Source organism: Jaculus jaculus, chromosome 12, assembly GCF_020740685.1.
Source record: "Jaculus jaculus isolate mJacJac1 chromosome 12, mJacJac1.mat.Y.cur, whole genome shotgun sequence".
Classification (NCBI taxonomy): Eukaryota; Metazoa; Chordata; class Mammalia; order Rodentia; family Dipodidae; genus Jaculus; species Jaculus jaculus.
In genome coordinates, this window is record NC_059113.1 from 61,580,056 (window position 1) to 61,595,907 (window position 15,852).

The following is a 15,852-nucleotide window of genomic DNA, read 5'->3' on the forward strand; positions in this document are numbered from 1 at the left end:
CAGCTAAGCTGCTAAAGCTAAACGACATTTATTTCCCAAGTTCCAGACGTGGGAAACCACTACTCAGGGGGCAAGGAATTACACCATTCTTGGTCCCATATGGTACTAACACTCCCATGGGCTCCTCAAGCACGACTTCTAGCCCTGCTCCCTATATCTCCATCAGGTCTCTCTGCCCTAAGCCAATACCCAACTATTTGACCTCTATATCCCCAACCTACTCCTGGTGTCTACACAGCGAATCTTGTCCTGACATTCCTTCCCCTTCCTCCAGTATCATCTGGCAAGCATGACATTAGCCCTTCAGTAAGCCTCTGGATCAATCACTGCTCTGATGCCCTCTCCCTGGAGTTCTCTTGCTCTACTGAGGATTCCTCCAGCATAGAGACTAGTCTTGATGCATTTCACTGAAAGGCAAGTCCTTCCCTTCCCCCATTCCAAGAGCAGAAAGAGAAGAGCCTGCCTTGGGATCTGGAGCAGTGGCACAGGGAAGATAGGGATATACCTTCCTGTCTAAGACAAGAGTCCCCAACAAACCTGGGCAGAGCCAGGCTATGGCCAGTGCTGCTGACTCAGGCAGCTGACTTGTCCACTGGTCAGGGTCAGGAGACAGTACTGAAGCCAGCCTGGGATTGAGGACTTCTAGAAGCAGGCCCACAGTAGAGGGCACATGCCAGGCCCTAGCAGGCACAGCCATAAAGGAGAAAAGGCTTAGCTGGTGTGTAATTGCTTTTCAGACCTCCAGGTCATGCTGGCTTCCCACAGAGTCTTGCTGCATGCAGATCTTGGGCAAGTCGGTTGCCATTCCTCTTCCCAGAGCTTTCCCATGGTGTGGAATAATGTTCTGGGAATGGAATGATCAGCCAGGGTTCCACCCACTTCTCAAAAGAGGAGAGGCTGAGCCAGACCCAAGACCTAAGGGAACCGGGAGCAGTGGCTGCCAGCTCCTGGGATTAGGTCTAGGGGCCTTCTTGTGGTTCACTGGAGAGGTTATGGGTACAACAGTCAGCTTAACAGATGTTTCCCTGTATCTCACAAGGGTTTGGATCTTAAAATTCCACAAACCCCTTACCCTCCACAAACACTGGGTGGGCAGCACTAGGTCCCTAAGAAAGGCATGAGGCTGGGAGTGTACTGAGCTTTATTTTGTTTTTTTTGAGGTAGGGTCTTGCTGTACCTCAGGATGACCTGGAACTCACTATATAGTCTCATGGTGGCCTTAAACTCACAAGCAATCCTAGGTGTGCACAACTACACACCCCCTCGCAGATCTTTTGACATTTTTGTGGACTCTAGTTATGGGAGAGGACAAGTTCTTTGAACTTGCTGTTGGGCAAATTAAAGACAAACACTTGCTGGGCATGGTGGCACATGCCTTTGATCCCAGCACTTGGGAGGCAGAGATAGAAAGACTGCCGTGAGTTTGAGGCCACCCTGAGACCTGAGACTACACAGTGAATTCCAGGTCAGCCTGGACTAGAGTGAAACCCTACCTCAAAAAAAAAAAAAAAAAAAAAAAAAAAGTGCTGGGGAGATGGCTTAGTTGTTAAGGGCTTGCCTATGAAGCCTAAGGATCTGGATTCAATTCTCCAGGTCCCACATAAGCCAGATGCACAAGGTGGCACATGCATCAGGAGTTGATTTGCAGTGGCTAGAGGCCCTGGTATGCACATTCTCTCTCTAATAAATAAATAAATTAAAACTTTAAAAAAAGACAAACACTTGGGAAGTCTTATTCCCTTTATTCTCTTCAACTAATCAACATGACCACCGGTGACATAACACTGTTACTGACACACAACACTCAAAAGTGGGGCTTCCCTTTACTCCACAGGGATGTCAGGCAATGGGGCTTCCTCTCTAGGAGTAAAGGAGACTGAGATTTGGTCACCTCACTGGTAGGAGTCACAGAACCCCACCCCTTAGTTGTGATTTCCTTTCCCCATCCAGAATTCATGCCCAGTTCTTTAGTGTTACCACCATACCTCCACATCCTCATGAGTTTCAAGTTTCATCTTAAGCACAGATCAGTTGCTGACTCCTTGCCTATGGCTGTAGGGATCCTTCCCCCGGGCACTTCCTGAAAGTTCTGGGGCCGGCTGGCTTGGAGCTTGGTTACAATCAGGCCTTCTAAATGCAGTTCAGGTGGGCCTTTTCCTGAGCTGGCCAGAGGGACCTGACCCTGCTAGAGTTCCTCCAGGGTGTAGGGAAGTGGCCAAGAAAACAGGCCACACTCAGAGATCTCTGCCCCTCTCCTACAAGGAAGCCCCAGACTCCACCAATGTCCACATGGTTCATTCAGTACCGGAGTCAAGACCTGTCCCTAAAACATGCGAGCATCCTACTATGTATGCTATATCCTAGTCCTCAATATAGTTAGCCATGACTACACTGACCAACTCCCCTTAGACTGGCCTCTAATCCCCAGAAGCTGCTCCCCAGCACTCTTCTAGGGACAGACTCTCAGATGTATATCTGAGGGACTCTGCTTCTAGCTTCATAAGGGATTGCTAAATTTAGTTTTTACTACAAAAGGGACAAATCAGCCTATATTTAAAGGATTCACCTCCTTTCCATTTTATAAGGACCCTCTTTGTCAACATCTGTCAAAATTTGCAGGCAGGTTCCTCCCCTCCTCCATGGTGCTCTCCAACCTAGCACTTTGGGCTTTAGACAGATGTCAACAAGACTCTCCCCACAATCACATAAAGTCTACCTTGTTCCTCTCCCCAGCAGGCCTGACATTTTTCTCCCACAGTGTTCTGGACTTTGATCCCTTTAAATTTGAGTCATCCCTTTGGGGGCAGGATGGATGAAGGGTGATGGGTTCCCACCTTTTGAATTTTTAAGTAATGGAATTAGAGGTCTCTTCCACAGTGTTGTAGGAATCCAAGCCACTCCTTTTTGAGTACACAACTCCTAAAGGGCCACCTCACCTGGCCTCTTCAGTCCTGCTAACTCCAGAACAGTGTATCACTGGTGCCAACACTGGGTTGGAGGATACTTTCTTTTCAACCCAGCACTGAGCAGAGTCCTCCCTGATTAAGGGTCTCCAGGGTTGGGGGCATCTTTGTTGCAGGTATTTCTCTCAACCATTTTATAGGGCAACCATCTCTCCCCGTCACACAGCCCCAGTAACATGAGCAAGTCTGGCAGAGGAGCATTTCTCGTTCTTCCATTTCCCTCCAAAGGTTTCTGGCTAAGGAAAGGATTCAAGTGGTAGAATATTTCCCTTCCCCAGGTCAACACTGGGTTACGTCACCCCATCTCAAGGCTTCCAGGTGCCAGAGTGAAAAGGTGGTGAAATTTCTTTCCATCGCCTCTTCAGGGACTCTAGTCCAGTCTTGTGTGGTATCAGGGCACCCGCTACTGTGCGGACTGGCTCATCTTGCAGGCAGCCTAGCACCTGCTCACATGAAAGGCTGAGGTTTCAAGTCAGGTTGCTGGTTCATCAACACTGTCTATACTGTTGTCTTGCCAACCTCTGTCACCACTGAGAACCCAGAAGTGGCTCTGGTGGACTGTCTAGGGAAGACAATCACATGCAAACCTTGAATCTCTGAAGGAATTTATTCTTTGGAGGTTGACTAGCAGCAATTGGTTCATTCCACTGAGGACAGAATTCGAGGAAATGGGCTACAACTGCAGCAAGACTTGTGGCAGTTGGATTTCAGGAAAAAACCTGTGAGACCTGAGAATGTGGCAGAGGGCCCCTGCAATCCCAGAAGCCTCTCAGATTAGGTGTCTCCAGCTCAGCTGGAGAAAGAGTGCTCCTGCCTGGTTCAGGAGAGCCCTTGTGGCCTGAGCTGGGACATGCTTGTACTTAAAGTTTAACAAGCTCCAGGAAGGGAAGAAACTGGCCAGGAGTTTGCTGGGTTCCACCTGCAGTTTCTCCACCTTGGTCTACTTCCCTCCAAACAATCTAATGGACATTCTCCCTCATTCGCTAGGTGGTTTCTCAATATTCATACACTCATACACTCAAGATTTTTTGTGCACCCCAAACTCCAGTCTTTAAAATGGCTTGACATGTATTTTTTCTTCTCACTTTTGGACTCTTACTGATAGGGGGTTCCATGGTCCCCCCTTCCCCTAGCACACACAATTTCCCCAAGATTGGCTTTGCACCCCAAAGAATGTCCCAGTGCAATGAACTGGATTTTTTCCTAGTCTTATCACCTCTGTGGGTTTGAAAGCACTTCATCACTTATTTTTTCCCTATTTTTCTTCCTTTTCCAGTTATACCCCCTTCCTACACTATTTCTCAGCTAAGCATTTTCTTCACTGTAACTGTCCATGGGACATTAGAAAGAGTGTGGGAGGTGTTTCCTGCACCATCTGAGGGCCACTCTCCCAGGTCAGCGCCATGCTGTATTCCTTGCTCCTCCCCGGGCCTACAGGATTTTGATAAGAATTTGGATAACAGTTTTAAGGAGCTGTCTAGAGACGTATTTGAACTTCTTCCTACAATAGGGCTTTTATCCACTATGGGTTATAGATTTTTTTTTTTTCTGCTACAGACTTAAAGGACTTTTTATTTTCCTACATATTTATAGGGTTTCTAACCCAAACAGTTTTTCTCTACTGCCTTATAAGTGGTTTCCACCAATAATTTTATAGGGCTTCTCATTACTGATGTAAAAGCACTATTTTTCCCAGGATTCTTCACCCTCTACTTCTCTACATTCTGATAGGTTTGTCTTCCTTTCCCCACATTTTTTTGTGGCTTTTTTTTTTTTTTTTTTTGTGTGTGTGTGTGTGTGTGTGTGTTTGGGGGGTTATCTAGTGTTCCTCTCAGGAGAGTAAGGCCCTAGTCTCCAGACCTATTTCACAGGGACACACTTGGGTGGCAGCTCCGATGGAGGAGGAGAGCTGCAACTTCTGTGAAGCTGTCTCCACACTCAGGACACAAATAGGGTTTTTCCTCTAGGAGGGTTTTGGATTTTTCCCCTTCCCTATGGCTGCTGCTCTTTGTTGGGGTGGAGGCCTCTCTCTCACCTTCCTGGTTTGTGGACTGGGTAGCTGGCTTTGGCAGGGGGTCCTCAGGTGTGGGGGGCTTTTCTGGGGTATGGGTTTCCTGGTGCTGAATAAGGGCCTGTCTGTCGAGGAAGGAGGCCCCACAGTCGGAGCAGCTGTAAGGTCTAGCCCCCAGTGGGCTCCTGAGATGCTCCAGAAGGACAGAGGAGCTTTTCCCCATCTCTGGACCAAATCCCTTCTGGGACTTCTGGGACTTCCCACTCCTGTGGACTTTCTGGTGCTGCAGCAGCTCAGAGCTGAGGCCAAAGCTTTTTTTGCATTCAGGGCATTTAAAGGGCTTTCCAGTTAGGAAGGGGCTAGGTCCTGCCCCTTCCCCAAGGCCAGTCCTGTATTCAGGAAAAAGAAAGGGCTTTTCATTGCCATGGGTGAGCTGATGTTGGAGGAGCACAGCCCGATCCAGGAAGCTTTCCCCACAGTGGGAACAAATGTAGGACTTGGAGAGCAGTCCCAGTCTTTGGCTGAAACCCTCCTGACCCTCGGGCACTTTCAAGGGCTGTCCTGGGGAGTCAGCTCTAACTTCTGCAGCACCTCCACAGGAATTCCCTCCAAAAGGGAGCCTCGGGGAGCGGAACTGGGGCGGTTTGGGGGCTGAGTGTGCTATGAGACTGTCTGCGTTTTTGTAGGGATTTTCTCCAATATGGATCCGCTGGTGCTGCATGAAGATCCCCTCATCGTTGAAGCCCTTTCCACAGACCAGACACTTGTGGGGTTTGGCTCCCGGAGGTGGAGTCAGCAGGGCAGGATCCCCAAGCCCCAACAGGCTGTCATTCTGAGCTCTCCGGGCTGGGGTCTTGCCCCTCTCATGGATCACCCGGTGCTGCTCTAACTCGTGAGCCTCCAGGAAGGCCTTGCCACAGTCGGAGCACACGAAGAGGTTCTCGTCCATGTGCGTGCGGACATGCGTGATGAGGTTAGAGCTCTGGCTGAAGCTCTTGCCGCACTCCGGACACTTGTAGGGCTTCTCACCCGTGTGCGTGCGGCGGTGCTGGATGAGGTGGGAGCTGCGGATGAAGCTCTTGCCGCAGTCGGAGCACTTGTAGGGCTTCTCGCCCGTGTGGATGCGCTGGTGGCGAATGAGAGTGGAGCTCATGATGAAGCTCTTGCCGCAGTCTGCGCAGATGTAGGGCCGCTCTCCACGGTGGATGCGCTGGTGGTTGATGAGATTCGAGCTGACACTAAAGCTCTTGCCGCACTCGGGGCACTTGTAGGGCCGCTCGCCCGTGTGCGTGCGCTGGTGGCGCAGCAGGGTGGCACTCAGTGTGAAGGTCTTGCCACACACGGGGCACTTGAAGGGATCTTCGCGCAGGTGGGTCCGCTGGTGCTTGATGAGCGTGGAGCTGTGACCAAAACTCTTCCCACACTCCAGGCACTCGTAGGGCTTCTCACCAGTGTGCGTGCGCTGGTGCTGCGTCAGCTCCGAGCTCTGGATGAAGCTCTTGCCACACTCGGTGCAGCGGTACGGCTTCTCGCCGGCGTGGATCTTCTGGTGCTTGAGCAGGTTGTGGTTCTGGCCGAAGCGCTTGCCGCACTCGGGGCACTTATAGGGCTTCTCGCCTGTGTGCGTGGCTTGGTGCTGAATGAGGTCCGAGCTGCGGTAGAAAGCCCGCCGGCACTCCCCGCACTTGTAGGGCTTCTCACCCGTGTGCGACCGCTGGTGCTTGATGAGGTTGGTGCTCTGCGTGAAGGCCTTCTCGCACTCTGTGCACTTGTACGGCTTCTCGCCCGTGTGCGTGCGCTGGTGCTGCACGAGGTTGGAGCTCCAGCTAAAGCACTTGCCGCAGTCGGGACACTTGTAGGGCTTCTCGCCCGTGTGTGTGCGCTGGTGCTGCACCAGGTGAGAACTCTGCGTGAAGCTCTTGCCGCACTCCGAGCATGTGTTAGGCCGCTCGCCTGTGTGGATGCGCTGGTGCCGCAGCAGCTTGGACCACTGGCTGAAGCTCTTGCCGCACTCGTTGCAGATGTACGGCTTCTCAGCCCCAGAGGGGCGACCCTGAACCAGCTCCCGCAGGCTGGGCTCACTGGCAGTAACCACTGGGGGACTGTTCCAGGTGGTGAGAGTCCCCCACTGCCAATTGGGCTCACAGGCTTTGGTCCACTCAGATGGGGCACGGACTACCTCAGGGGCTGGAGGGTCCAGAGGGGTCTGATGGTCCAAGGGGCTGGAGGGACCCAGTGGGGCTAGGGGATCCTGGGGAGCTGAGACATCCTGGGAAGGGCTCTCCAGGGGCATCTCTGGTAGGTCCTTGGATTCTGGACTCTGAGCTGGATCTCCCAAGATGATCTCCTCCCCAGAACTTTCCTGCTGGGGGCTCTCCTCTTCATTCCCACTCTCGGCACCTACAGACAGAAAGGGAGTCTCCAGCCCCCATCTCCTTTCAGAACATGGGGTCTGATCTCTCTTCCCTCCCCTGTATTTCCCCTAGAGTCTGGGCCCCTCCCTGAACTGGGTACACTGTTTTGTGAAGACCGCAGTCCCTTCCTGTGCCCCTCACCTCTGTGAGCATCATTCAGGCTCTCTTCAGGACCCTGCAGATCTGGTCCCCACAGCACTGTCTCAGGCTCCATCCCAGAGCTTGGGACTGCAAAGGTTCCAGGGACCCTGGCAGGGAGAGAGATAGGCATACAGTGTACTTTGGTCTACTGGAACCTAGTCAAGTAAACTTAAGTGTCCTGCCACCTGATTTTTTTTTTTTTCCTGGACACCAGATCTTACAGCCCCCCCCCCTTTGCCCCAGAGGCCCAATTCCTGCTCCAGATCTTAAGACCACAATGAAGCCAGCCAGTGAATTTGAGAGTGCAATTAAAAACTCATCAGTCATAACCCTACCAACCCAGGACTGGGGACTAAGTATCTGACACCCACAGGAGGGGGAGGTTCTTGCCCTACACATTTGATGCCCAGAGGCCTGGAAACCTGTTATTTTGCAAATCAGAGGAAGCTCATTAAACCTCCAATTTTCCTCCTTAATGGGGCTGCTAATTGAGACCAATAAACTTTTCCCTTATGAGCCCCAGAGAACAGAGGCTGACACTTACAGGGTTAAAAAAGAAACCACCCAGTTTCTCAGAGCAGACAGGAGCCTTTCAAAAGGACTAGGGCACTTTGCCATTATCCAGAGGCAGAATGAGGGTCAGCCCAGACATGGAGTGGGGGCAGATGAAAGAGAGGGGCTCCTATAGGAAAGGAAAAGGGAAGCCCAGCTTAGTGGTGCACCTATAATCCCAGTACTTGGAAAGAATAAATTGGAGATCAGGAATTTAAGTTTGGCCTCAGCTACCCTCAGCTACATAGGGAGTTCAAGGCCAGCCTGGTCTATATGAGAGCCTATCTCAAAACAAAGCAAAACAAACAACAACAAATAAGACAAGAGTTGTTGAATGTATAAACACCTGGAAGGACATGGTGTCTGCCAGGTCTCTTCATTTCTCTTACCCTGTGAAGAAACTTGAGTATCAGCTTGTCCATTTTATACATTAGTAAATCAACAGTGGGGCAGGGGGAGATTTCTCCAAAGCCTCAGGCTGGGAAGTAGCAGAGCTAAGACTACAAATACAGGGCTCTGTGTTTGGCCTTTCCTAGTGTCTGAAAACATGAGGTGACCTTGACAGTAATAAGACTCATACTTATGGGCTGCTGGCAGGAGACTGGTGAGTAGGAAAGCTCAGACAGTCTGCTGGCCATAACAATGTGCTGCAGAGTTTTCTTGGTTATAAAAGGAGGGGTTGAACCTCCTAAACAATTTGTGTATATGAGCTCCAGGCAATCCTGACCACTACAGCCTTCCATTACCAGTCACACCTTGGGGCCCTTCTTTGTCCTGTTTTGTTGATGCTCTAGTACATGCCTAGCACCATGCCTAAAACAAAATAGGTAAAAATAAAACATAACAAGTGCCCAGGAAATATTTTGTTGGATGCCCTTACTCCTGTAAAACAATTTGGTTCAATGCCTTCAAACAAAAGGAACCAAGTTCTTGGGGAAAATACAGCCAGTTGTCACTCTCAAAATGGCGAGATGATTCCAGAATGAGGGAACAGGGCCCCAGGAGCAAAGTGCCAGGAAGAGCTCTTGTGACATTTAGACCTTTAAGAGAATCAATCCCTGGAAATGGTTTGGGCTCTGGGTGGCAGTGTGGATGGGTACTGTGTGCACAAGGGCAATGGTACAAAGGGGACGCGGCAGGGGCTTATGAGGAGACTGCTGACTATTGCCAAGGAGCAGTAAGGGAGGAGGAAATTAAAAGTTTTACATCCCTGTAGCCTCTGGGCTCCTAGCATGCTCCTCGTCAACCTGTGTCTTTGGGGAGGTGGAAGCAGAGCCTGGCTGTTTAGGTGCCTCCCCAGAGGGGTGAAAGCTGCTTTGCTGTGCTAAGGACAGGTAAGAATTTCGATACCATGACTAGAAAAATTGAAATTCAGGGGCTTAAACTAACAGGTAAAGGGATAATGACAAGACGGCAAAGAATATAAAAGTAGAGAGATTGAGGGAGGCAAGAACTGCTGGGAGCCGGCCCAGGCCCAAGTACATCTGCCTCGGCGGGCCCACGGGACCGACTCCTGAGGCAAGAGGAAGGTGCCCCCGCAGAGATGCGGGCAGCCCAGGGTGACCCTGGGGAGGCTGCGGGACCACCCCCACCCCGCGCCACGCAGAACCCCAGACGAGCCCCCGGCCCTGAGCAACGACCCTCTTCCTGGCTTCTAAACCCTCCCTCGCACCCTCTCCCTTCCCCGCCCCTGGCACCCAGCATTCCCAGCTCTCCGGGCACCCGACTGACTCCTTCCAGAGCAGCAGCGTACGGCGGCGCCCGGCCCGGCCCGGCCCGGCCCGCGTCCCTCGTCCCAGAATGCTCACGCCCTCCCCTCCCCCAAGGCCAGACCCTCGCGCGGCTCCCACAATCCTCCGGCCTCGCCGCCCCGGCCGCCCCGGCCCCGGCCCCGGCCCCGGCCCTGCGCGAGGGGGCGAGGGCGCAGGCGGCACTCGCCGCCTCCCCGGCCCATTGTTCCCCGGCGGCTGTCCCGGGCCTCCAGGCCACCCCGCAGGAACCCAGGAGTCCCCAACTCACGGCTCTGGGGTCTGGGAATGCCGGGAAGCGGAATCCAGCCCCAGGGGACTTAACCCCTTGAGTGCCCTGCCTCGGGGGGCGGGCCAGGGGCCGAGGACTCCAGGGTCCTTCTCAAGGGGTGATTGCAGGCTGAGGACCCGGGGACCAGTTCAGGGTGACTGGGACGGAGCAGGAAGTGACCCCAGCTTCCCGGGCCCCTCTAGCCTGGAGTCAGAGCATCAGCTCTATGGGATTTAACCCTTTGCTTCCCGCAGCCTGGGGGTGGGGAACGTGGGAGCCACCAGGGCCAGGAGGTGGCTCCGAGGATGCCCCGCGCTCTATGGCAAGTAGGAGCCGGCATCTGGGGGCACCCAGAGGCCAGCGTGGAGCTCCTGCTTTCTGGCCGGCTCCATCTCCAGCGGCTCCGCTAGCCGCGTCCACCAGACCCTATCTCAGACTTGGAGACGGCTGTTCCCCCGGGCCGCCTTTGTTTGGACTCACCTTAGGACGGGGCTGATATGCCTGAGGGTGGGGGGCGAGAGGCTGGAAGGGAGTCTAATACTGATGAAGACGACGCCAGTGAAGTAAGTCGTGGCAATAAAAATTGGGTTTGATGGGTCAGCCAGTGCTCCCTCTCATTAGCTCCCCTTACTGGGAGGTAAGGAGGGGGCATTCTCAGCATCTCAAGGGGCACCCAGTTCACAAAAACTGAGGAAGTAGGGCGTGGTGGTACATGCCGATAATACCAGCACTTGGGAGACAGAGGCAGGAAGATCTTAGCAAATTTGAGGCCAACCTGTTCTACATAGTTCCAGGCTAGCCAGGGCTTCATAGTGAGAATCTATCTCAAAAAGCAAAACAAGGCTGGAGAGATGGCTCAGTAGTTTTAAGCACCTGCTTGCAAAGCCTGCCAACATGGGTTCAGCTCTCCAGCCATCCACTAAAGTAAGAGACTCTGGTGTGGGCGTGGGTGCGCGCACACACACCCACACACAGGCAAATAAAAACTAAAACAACAATAAAAAACGCAAAACAACAATTAAAAAAGGTTTAAATAACCCAGATTTTCTAGTTTGTGTTTCATTTCTTCGTCCCCAAAATCCTGTGAGACAGGATTCCATGTTATCCCTATATTACAAGCAAGACAACGAAAGCATGTAACAAGTGAGAAAAAAATGCTTAAGAGAGAGCTGGGCCTGGTGGCACACGCCCTTAATCCCAGCATTTGGGAGGCAGAGGTAGGAGGATTGTTGTGAGTTCAAGGCCACCCTGAGACTACATAGTGAATGCCAGGTTAGCCTGGACCAGAGTGAGACCCTACCTTGAAAAACAAAAATAAATAAATAATACTTAAGATCAAGCCAGGCATGGTGGCACACGCCTTTAATCCCAGCACTTGGGAGACAGGAGGATCAATATGAGTTCAAACCACCCTGAGACTATGTAGTGAATTCCAGGTCAGCCTGGGCTAGAGTGAGACCTACCTTGAAAAACAATTAGAAAAATATTTTTTTTCTTTTTCCAGGTAGAGTCTTGCTCTAACCCAGGCTGACCTGGAATTCATTATGTAGTCGCAGGGTGGCCTTGAACTCATGGAGATCCTTCCACCTCTGCCTCCTGAGTGCTGGGATTAGAGGCGTGCACCACCACGCCCTGCTAGAAAAATAAATTTTGATTGAGTGTAGAAGAATGTGAAAAAGGCCTTCTGTGAAGAGATAGCTGGGGGTGAGACAAAAACGAAGTCTCAGAAGTTGCAGAAAGATATGGTTGCTTGGGCCAGCATGTGGAGTTGAGCATATGGCCCTACCACTTCTCACTTCCCGGTGCCACCTCCCTTCATCCACCTTGCCCTCCAGATACATCTCCATCTTGTGCCTGGCTCCCCTCCCCTTTATCCCTATCCTTAGAGCCTTTGCTGGTCCTGATCCTCTTGCCCACTCTGTTTCTCAAAGCCTGGCACAGGGTTGACTTATCTATTCCAACCTGCCTTTCCACATACATGTTAATGCCAGCTTTGCCTGGGCAGGGCTTTATCTCATACTGCTGTTTCCAGGGCTCACACAAGTGATGTGTAGCAGATGCTCAATTTGTTAAACAGGGTGCAAAAGCTTGACCTAACCCTAGGGTGGGGAGAAGAGGACACAGGAAAGCTGTTAGCTGGAGGTTCACAGCAGAGATTAATTAGACTCAAGTAGATTTTTTTTTTCTTTTCTTTTCTTTTCTTTTCTTTTTTTTTTTTTTTTTTTTTGAGGTAGGCTCTCACTCTAGCCCAGACTAACCTGGAATTCACTAAGTAGTCTTGGGGTGACCTTGAACTCTCGGTAATCTTCCTACCTCTGCTTCCTGAAAACTAGGATTAAAGGTGTGCGCCACCACGCCCGGTATTGTTTTTTTTTTTTTTCCTTTTGTTTTTTCTGAGGTAGGGTCTCACTCTAGCTCAGGCTAACCTGGAATTCACTATGTAGTCTCAGGGTGGCCTCAAACTCATGGCAATACTCCTACCTCTGCCTCCTGAGTGCTGGAATTAAAGGAGTGTGCCACCATGTCCAGCTGAGGCTCTTTTTTTTTTTTTTTTTTAAGCTTTTTGGTTTTTTTGAGGTAGGGTTTCCATATAGCCCAGGCTGACCTGGAATTCCTTCACTAGATAGTCTCAGGCTGGCCTCGAACTCACAGTGATCCTCCTACCTCATCTTCCTGAGTGTGAGTGCTAGGATTAAAGGCTGTGCACCACCATGATTTTTTTTAAATATTTTATTTGTCCGGCATGGGATGCAGAGGTTGGAGGATTGCTGTGAGTTCAAAGGCCACTCTGATATTACATAGTGAATTCCAGGTCAGCCTGGGCTAGAGCAAAAACCTACCTCAACAACCCCCCGCAAGTATTTTATTTATTTGAGAGGAAGAGAGAGAGAGAGAAAAAAAAAATGGGTGCAACAGAGATGCCAGCTGCTCCAAACAAACTCCAGACACATGTGCCACCATGTGCATCTGGCTTGGTGGGTTCTGGGGAGTCAAACCTGGGTCCTTAGGCTTCACAGACAAGTGCCTTAACCGCTAAACCATCTCTCCAGCCCAGTTTTAGTTTTTTTGAATTTTTTTAATTTTTATTTTATTTATTTGAGAGAGACGTAGAAAGAGGGAGAGAGAGGGAAGGAGAGAATGGGCATGCCAGATGAAGCTGCTGCAAATGAACTCCAGACACGTGCCACTTTATGCATGTGGTTTACGTGGGTCCTGGGGAATTGAACTTGGGTCCTTTGGCTTTGCAGGCAAGTGCCTTAACCAGTAAGTCATCTCTCCAGCCCTAAAGTTTATTTTTAAAAAAAAATATTTTATTGTCCAGGAGTGGTGGCACACACAATCCTAGCACTTGGGAGGCAGAGGTAGGAGGATCACTGTGAGTTCAAGGCCACCCTGAGACTGCATAGTGAATACATAGTGAATTCCAGGTCAGCTTGGGCTAGAGCAAGACCCTACCTTGAAAAACAAAAAAAGAAGAAAAAATTATTTATTTGACAGAGAGAGAGAGAGAGAGAGAGAGGGAGAGAATGGCCACGTGAGCCACATGTGGTGGTGCATGCCTTTAATCCCAGCATTTGGGAGGCAGAAGTAGGAGGAGCACCGTGAGTTCAAGGCCACCCTGAGCTACCAAGAGAATTCCAGGTCAGCTTGGGCTACAGTAAGACCCTACTTCAAAAAGAGAGAGAGAGAGAAAGAGAATGGGTGCACCAAGGCCTCTAGCCATTGCAGACAAACTTCAGACTTATGTGCTACTTTATACATCTGGCTTTACATGAGTACTGGGGAACTGAACCCAGGTCCTTAGCCTTTGCAGGCAAGTACCTTAATCACTGAGCCATCTCTCCAGCCCTACTTGCTGTGTTAACTGGTTTACTTGCCACTTTCAACAATCAGTGTATAAAAGCCCAAATAGTGACATGCAACTCTCAGCAAATTGGGAGGCTGAGGCAGGCTGATCACTTGAGTCTAGAAGTTTGAATCAGCCCGGGCAACATAGCATGACACATCAAAAAAAAAAAAAAAAAAAAAAAAAGAAAGAAAGAAAGGAAGGAAGGAAGAAGAGAAATAAAGAAGCTGGGTGTGGTGGCACATGTCTTTAATCTCAACACTTAAACTGAGGAGCAGAGGTAAGAGAATCAGTGTGAACTCGAGGCCAGCCTGAGACTACACAGTGAAATCAGGTCTTCCTGGCCTAGAATGAGACCCTACTTCAATGCCCCCCACCAAAAAAATGTGCTGGGGAGATATTTTAGTGGTTAAATGTCCTTGCTTGCAAAGCCTGACTGCATGCCACCACACCTGGCTTAAAAAATATATATATTATATATAATATACACTTTATATATAATACATATATATATATATATTTTTTTTTTTTTTTGAGGTAGGGTCTCACTCTAGACCAGGCTGACCTGGAATTCACTATGTAATCTCAGGGTGGCCTCAAACTCACTGTGATCCTCCTACCTCTGCCTCTCAAGTGCTGGGATTAAAGGTGTGTGCCACCATGCCCAGCCTTTAAAATATATTTTAAAAATGGCAGCTGGGGGCTGGAGAAATGGCTTAGTGGTTAAGGCACTTGCCTGTGAAACCTAAGGACCCAGGTTCAAATCCCCAGGACCCATGTAAGCCAGATGCACAAAGTAGAGCATGCATCTGGAGTTTATTTGCAGTGGCTATACGCCCTGGTGCTCCCATTCACTTTCTGCTGGGCATAATGGCACATACCTTTAATTCCAGCACTTAGGAGGCAGAGGTAGAAGGATCGCTGTATTTCGAGGCCAGCCTGAGACTATTTAGTGAATTCCAGTTCAGCCTGGATTAGAGTGAAACCCTACCTTGCAAAAAAAAAAAAAAAAAAAAAAAACAACCAAAGAGAGAGAAAGAAAAAAAGAAAAAAACAAAAGACTAAAGGGGTCCTGGGGAGATGGTTCAGTGGTTAAAGGTACTTGCTTGCAAAGACTGTTGGTCTGGGTTCAATTCCCCAATACCAATGTAAAGCCAGAATGCACAAAATAGTGCATGCATCTGGAGTTTGTTTGCAGTGGAAAGAGGCCCTGATGCACTCTCTCTTATTTTCTCTCTTTCTCTCCCTCTCTGCTTGAAAATAAAAAATAGGGCTGGAGAGATGGCTTAGCGGTTAAGCACTTGCCTGTGAAACCTAAGGACCCCGGTTCGAGGCTCGATTCCCCAGGACCCACGTTAGCCAGATGCACAAGAGGGCACACGCGTCTGGGGTTGGTTTGCAGTGGCTGGAGGCCCTGGCGTGCCCATTTTCTCTCTCCCTGTCTCAAAGAAATAAACAAACAAAAAAATAGTTTTACAAAGAAGAAGGAGGATTGGAGAGAGCTCAGCAGTTAAGAGTGCTTGCTGTTTAGGCATGAGGAGCATGAGGGCCTGGCAGGGCTGAGATCACCTCCATTTCAACTTCCAAGAACCCACAGAAAAACCTTGGCATGACCACCAATGTCTATAACCCCAATCCCCAGGGACACACAATACACTACACCACACATACCACACACACACACAAACAAGTTGCAGTGGCTCCTTAAAGACTTCTTACATCTGCATAAAGTCCTACCTTTAGGGTCCTTCCTTATTTCTGATTCCTTTTTATAATTTTTTAAAAATTTATTTATTTATTTGAAAGAGAGAGAGAGAGAATGGGCATGTTAGGTCCTCTGGCTACTGCAAACTCCAGATGCATGTGCCACCTTGTGCATCTGTCTTACTTGGGCAGTGGGGAGGT

General features: G+C 50.1%; 1 protein-coding gene across 3 annotated transcripts; it reads right to left on the reverse strand.

Moving 5' to 3' along the window:
* Positions 1–1,727: 1,727 nt before the first annotated feature.
* Znf629 (zinc finger protein 629) lies at positions 1,728–10,842 on the reverse strand. 3 transcript variants are annotated; one of them, XM_045130721.1, is made up of 3 exons: positions 10,581–10,842; positions 7,530–7,636; positions 1,728–7,374 (listed from the first exon to the last, which is right to left on the reverse strand). In XM_045130721.1, the coding sequence occupies exons 2-3, from the start codon at positions 7,600–7,602 to the stop codon at positions 4,829–4,831; spliced, it is 2,619 nt and encodes an 872-aa protein (XP_044986656.1). In that variant the 5' UTR covers positions 7,603–7,636; positions 10,581–10,842; the 3' UTR covers positions 1,728–4,828. The 3 variants fall into 3 exon arrangements, with proteins under 3 accessions (XP_044986656.1, XP_004671118.1, XP_044986655.1); XM_004671061.2 differs by lacking the exon at positions 10,581–10,842 and adding an exon at positions 10,101–10,437; XM_045130720.1 differs by lacking the exon at positions 10,581–10,842 and adding an exon at positions 8,428–8,478.
* Between the last annotated feature and the right edge of the window lie 5,010 nt (positions 10,843–15,852).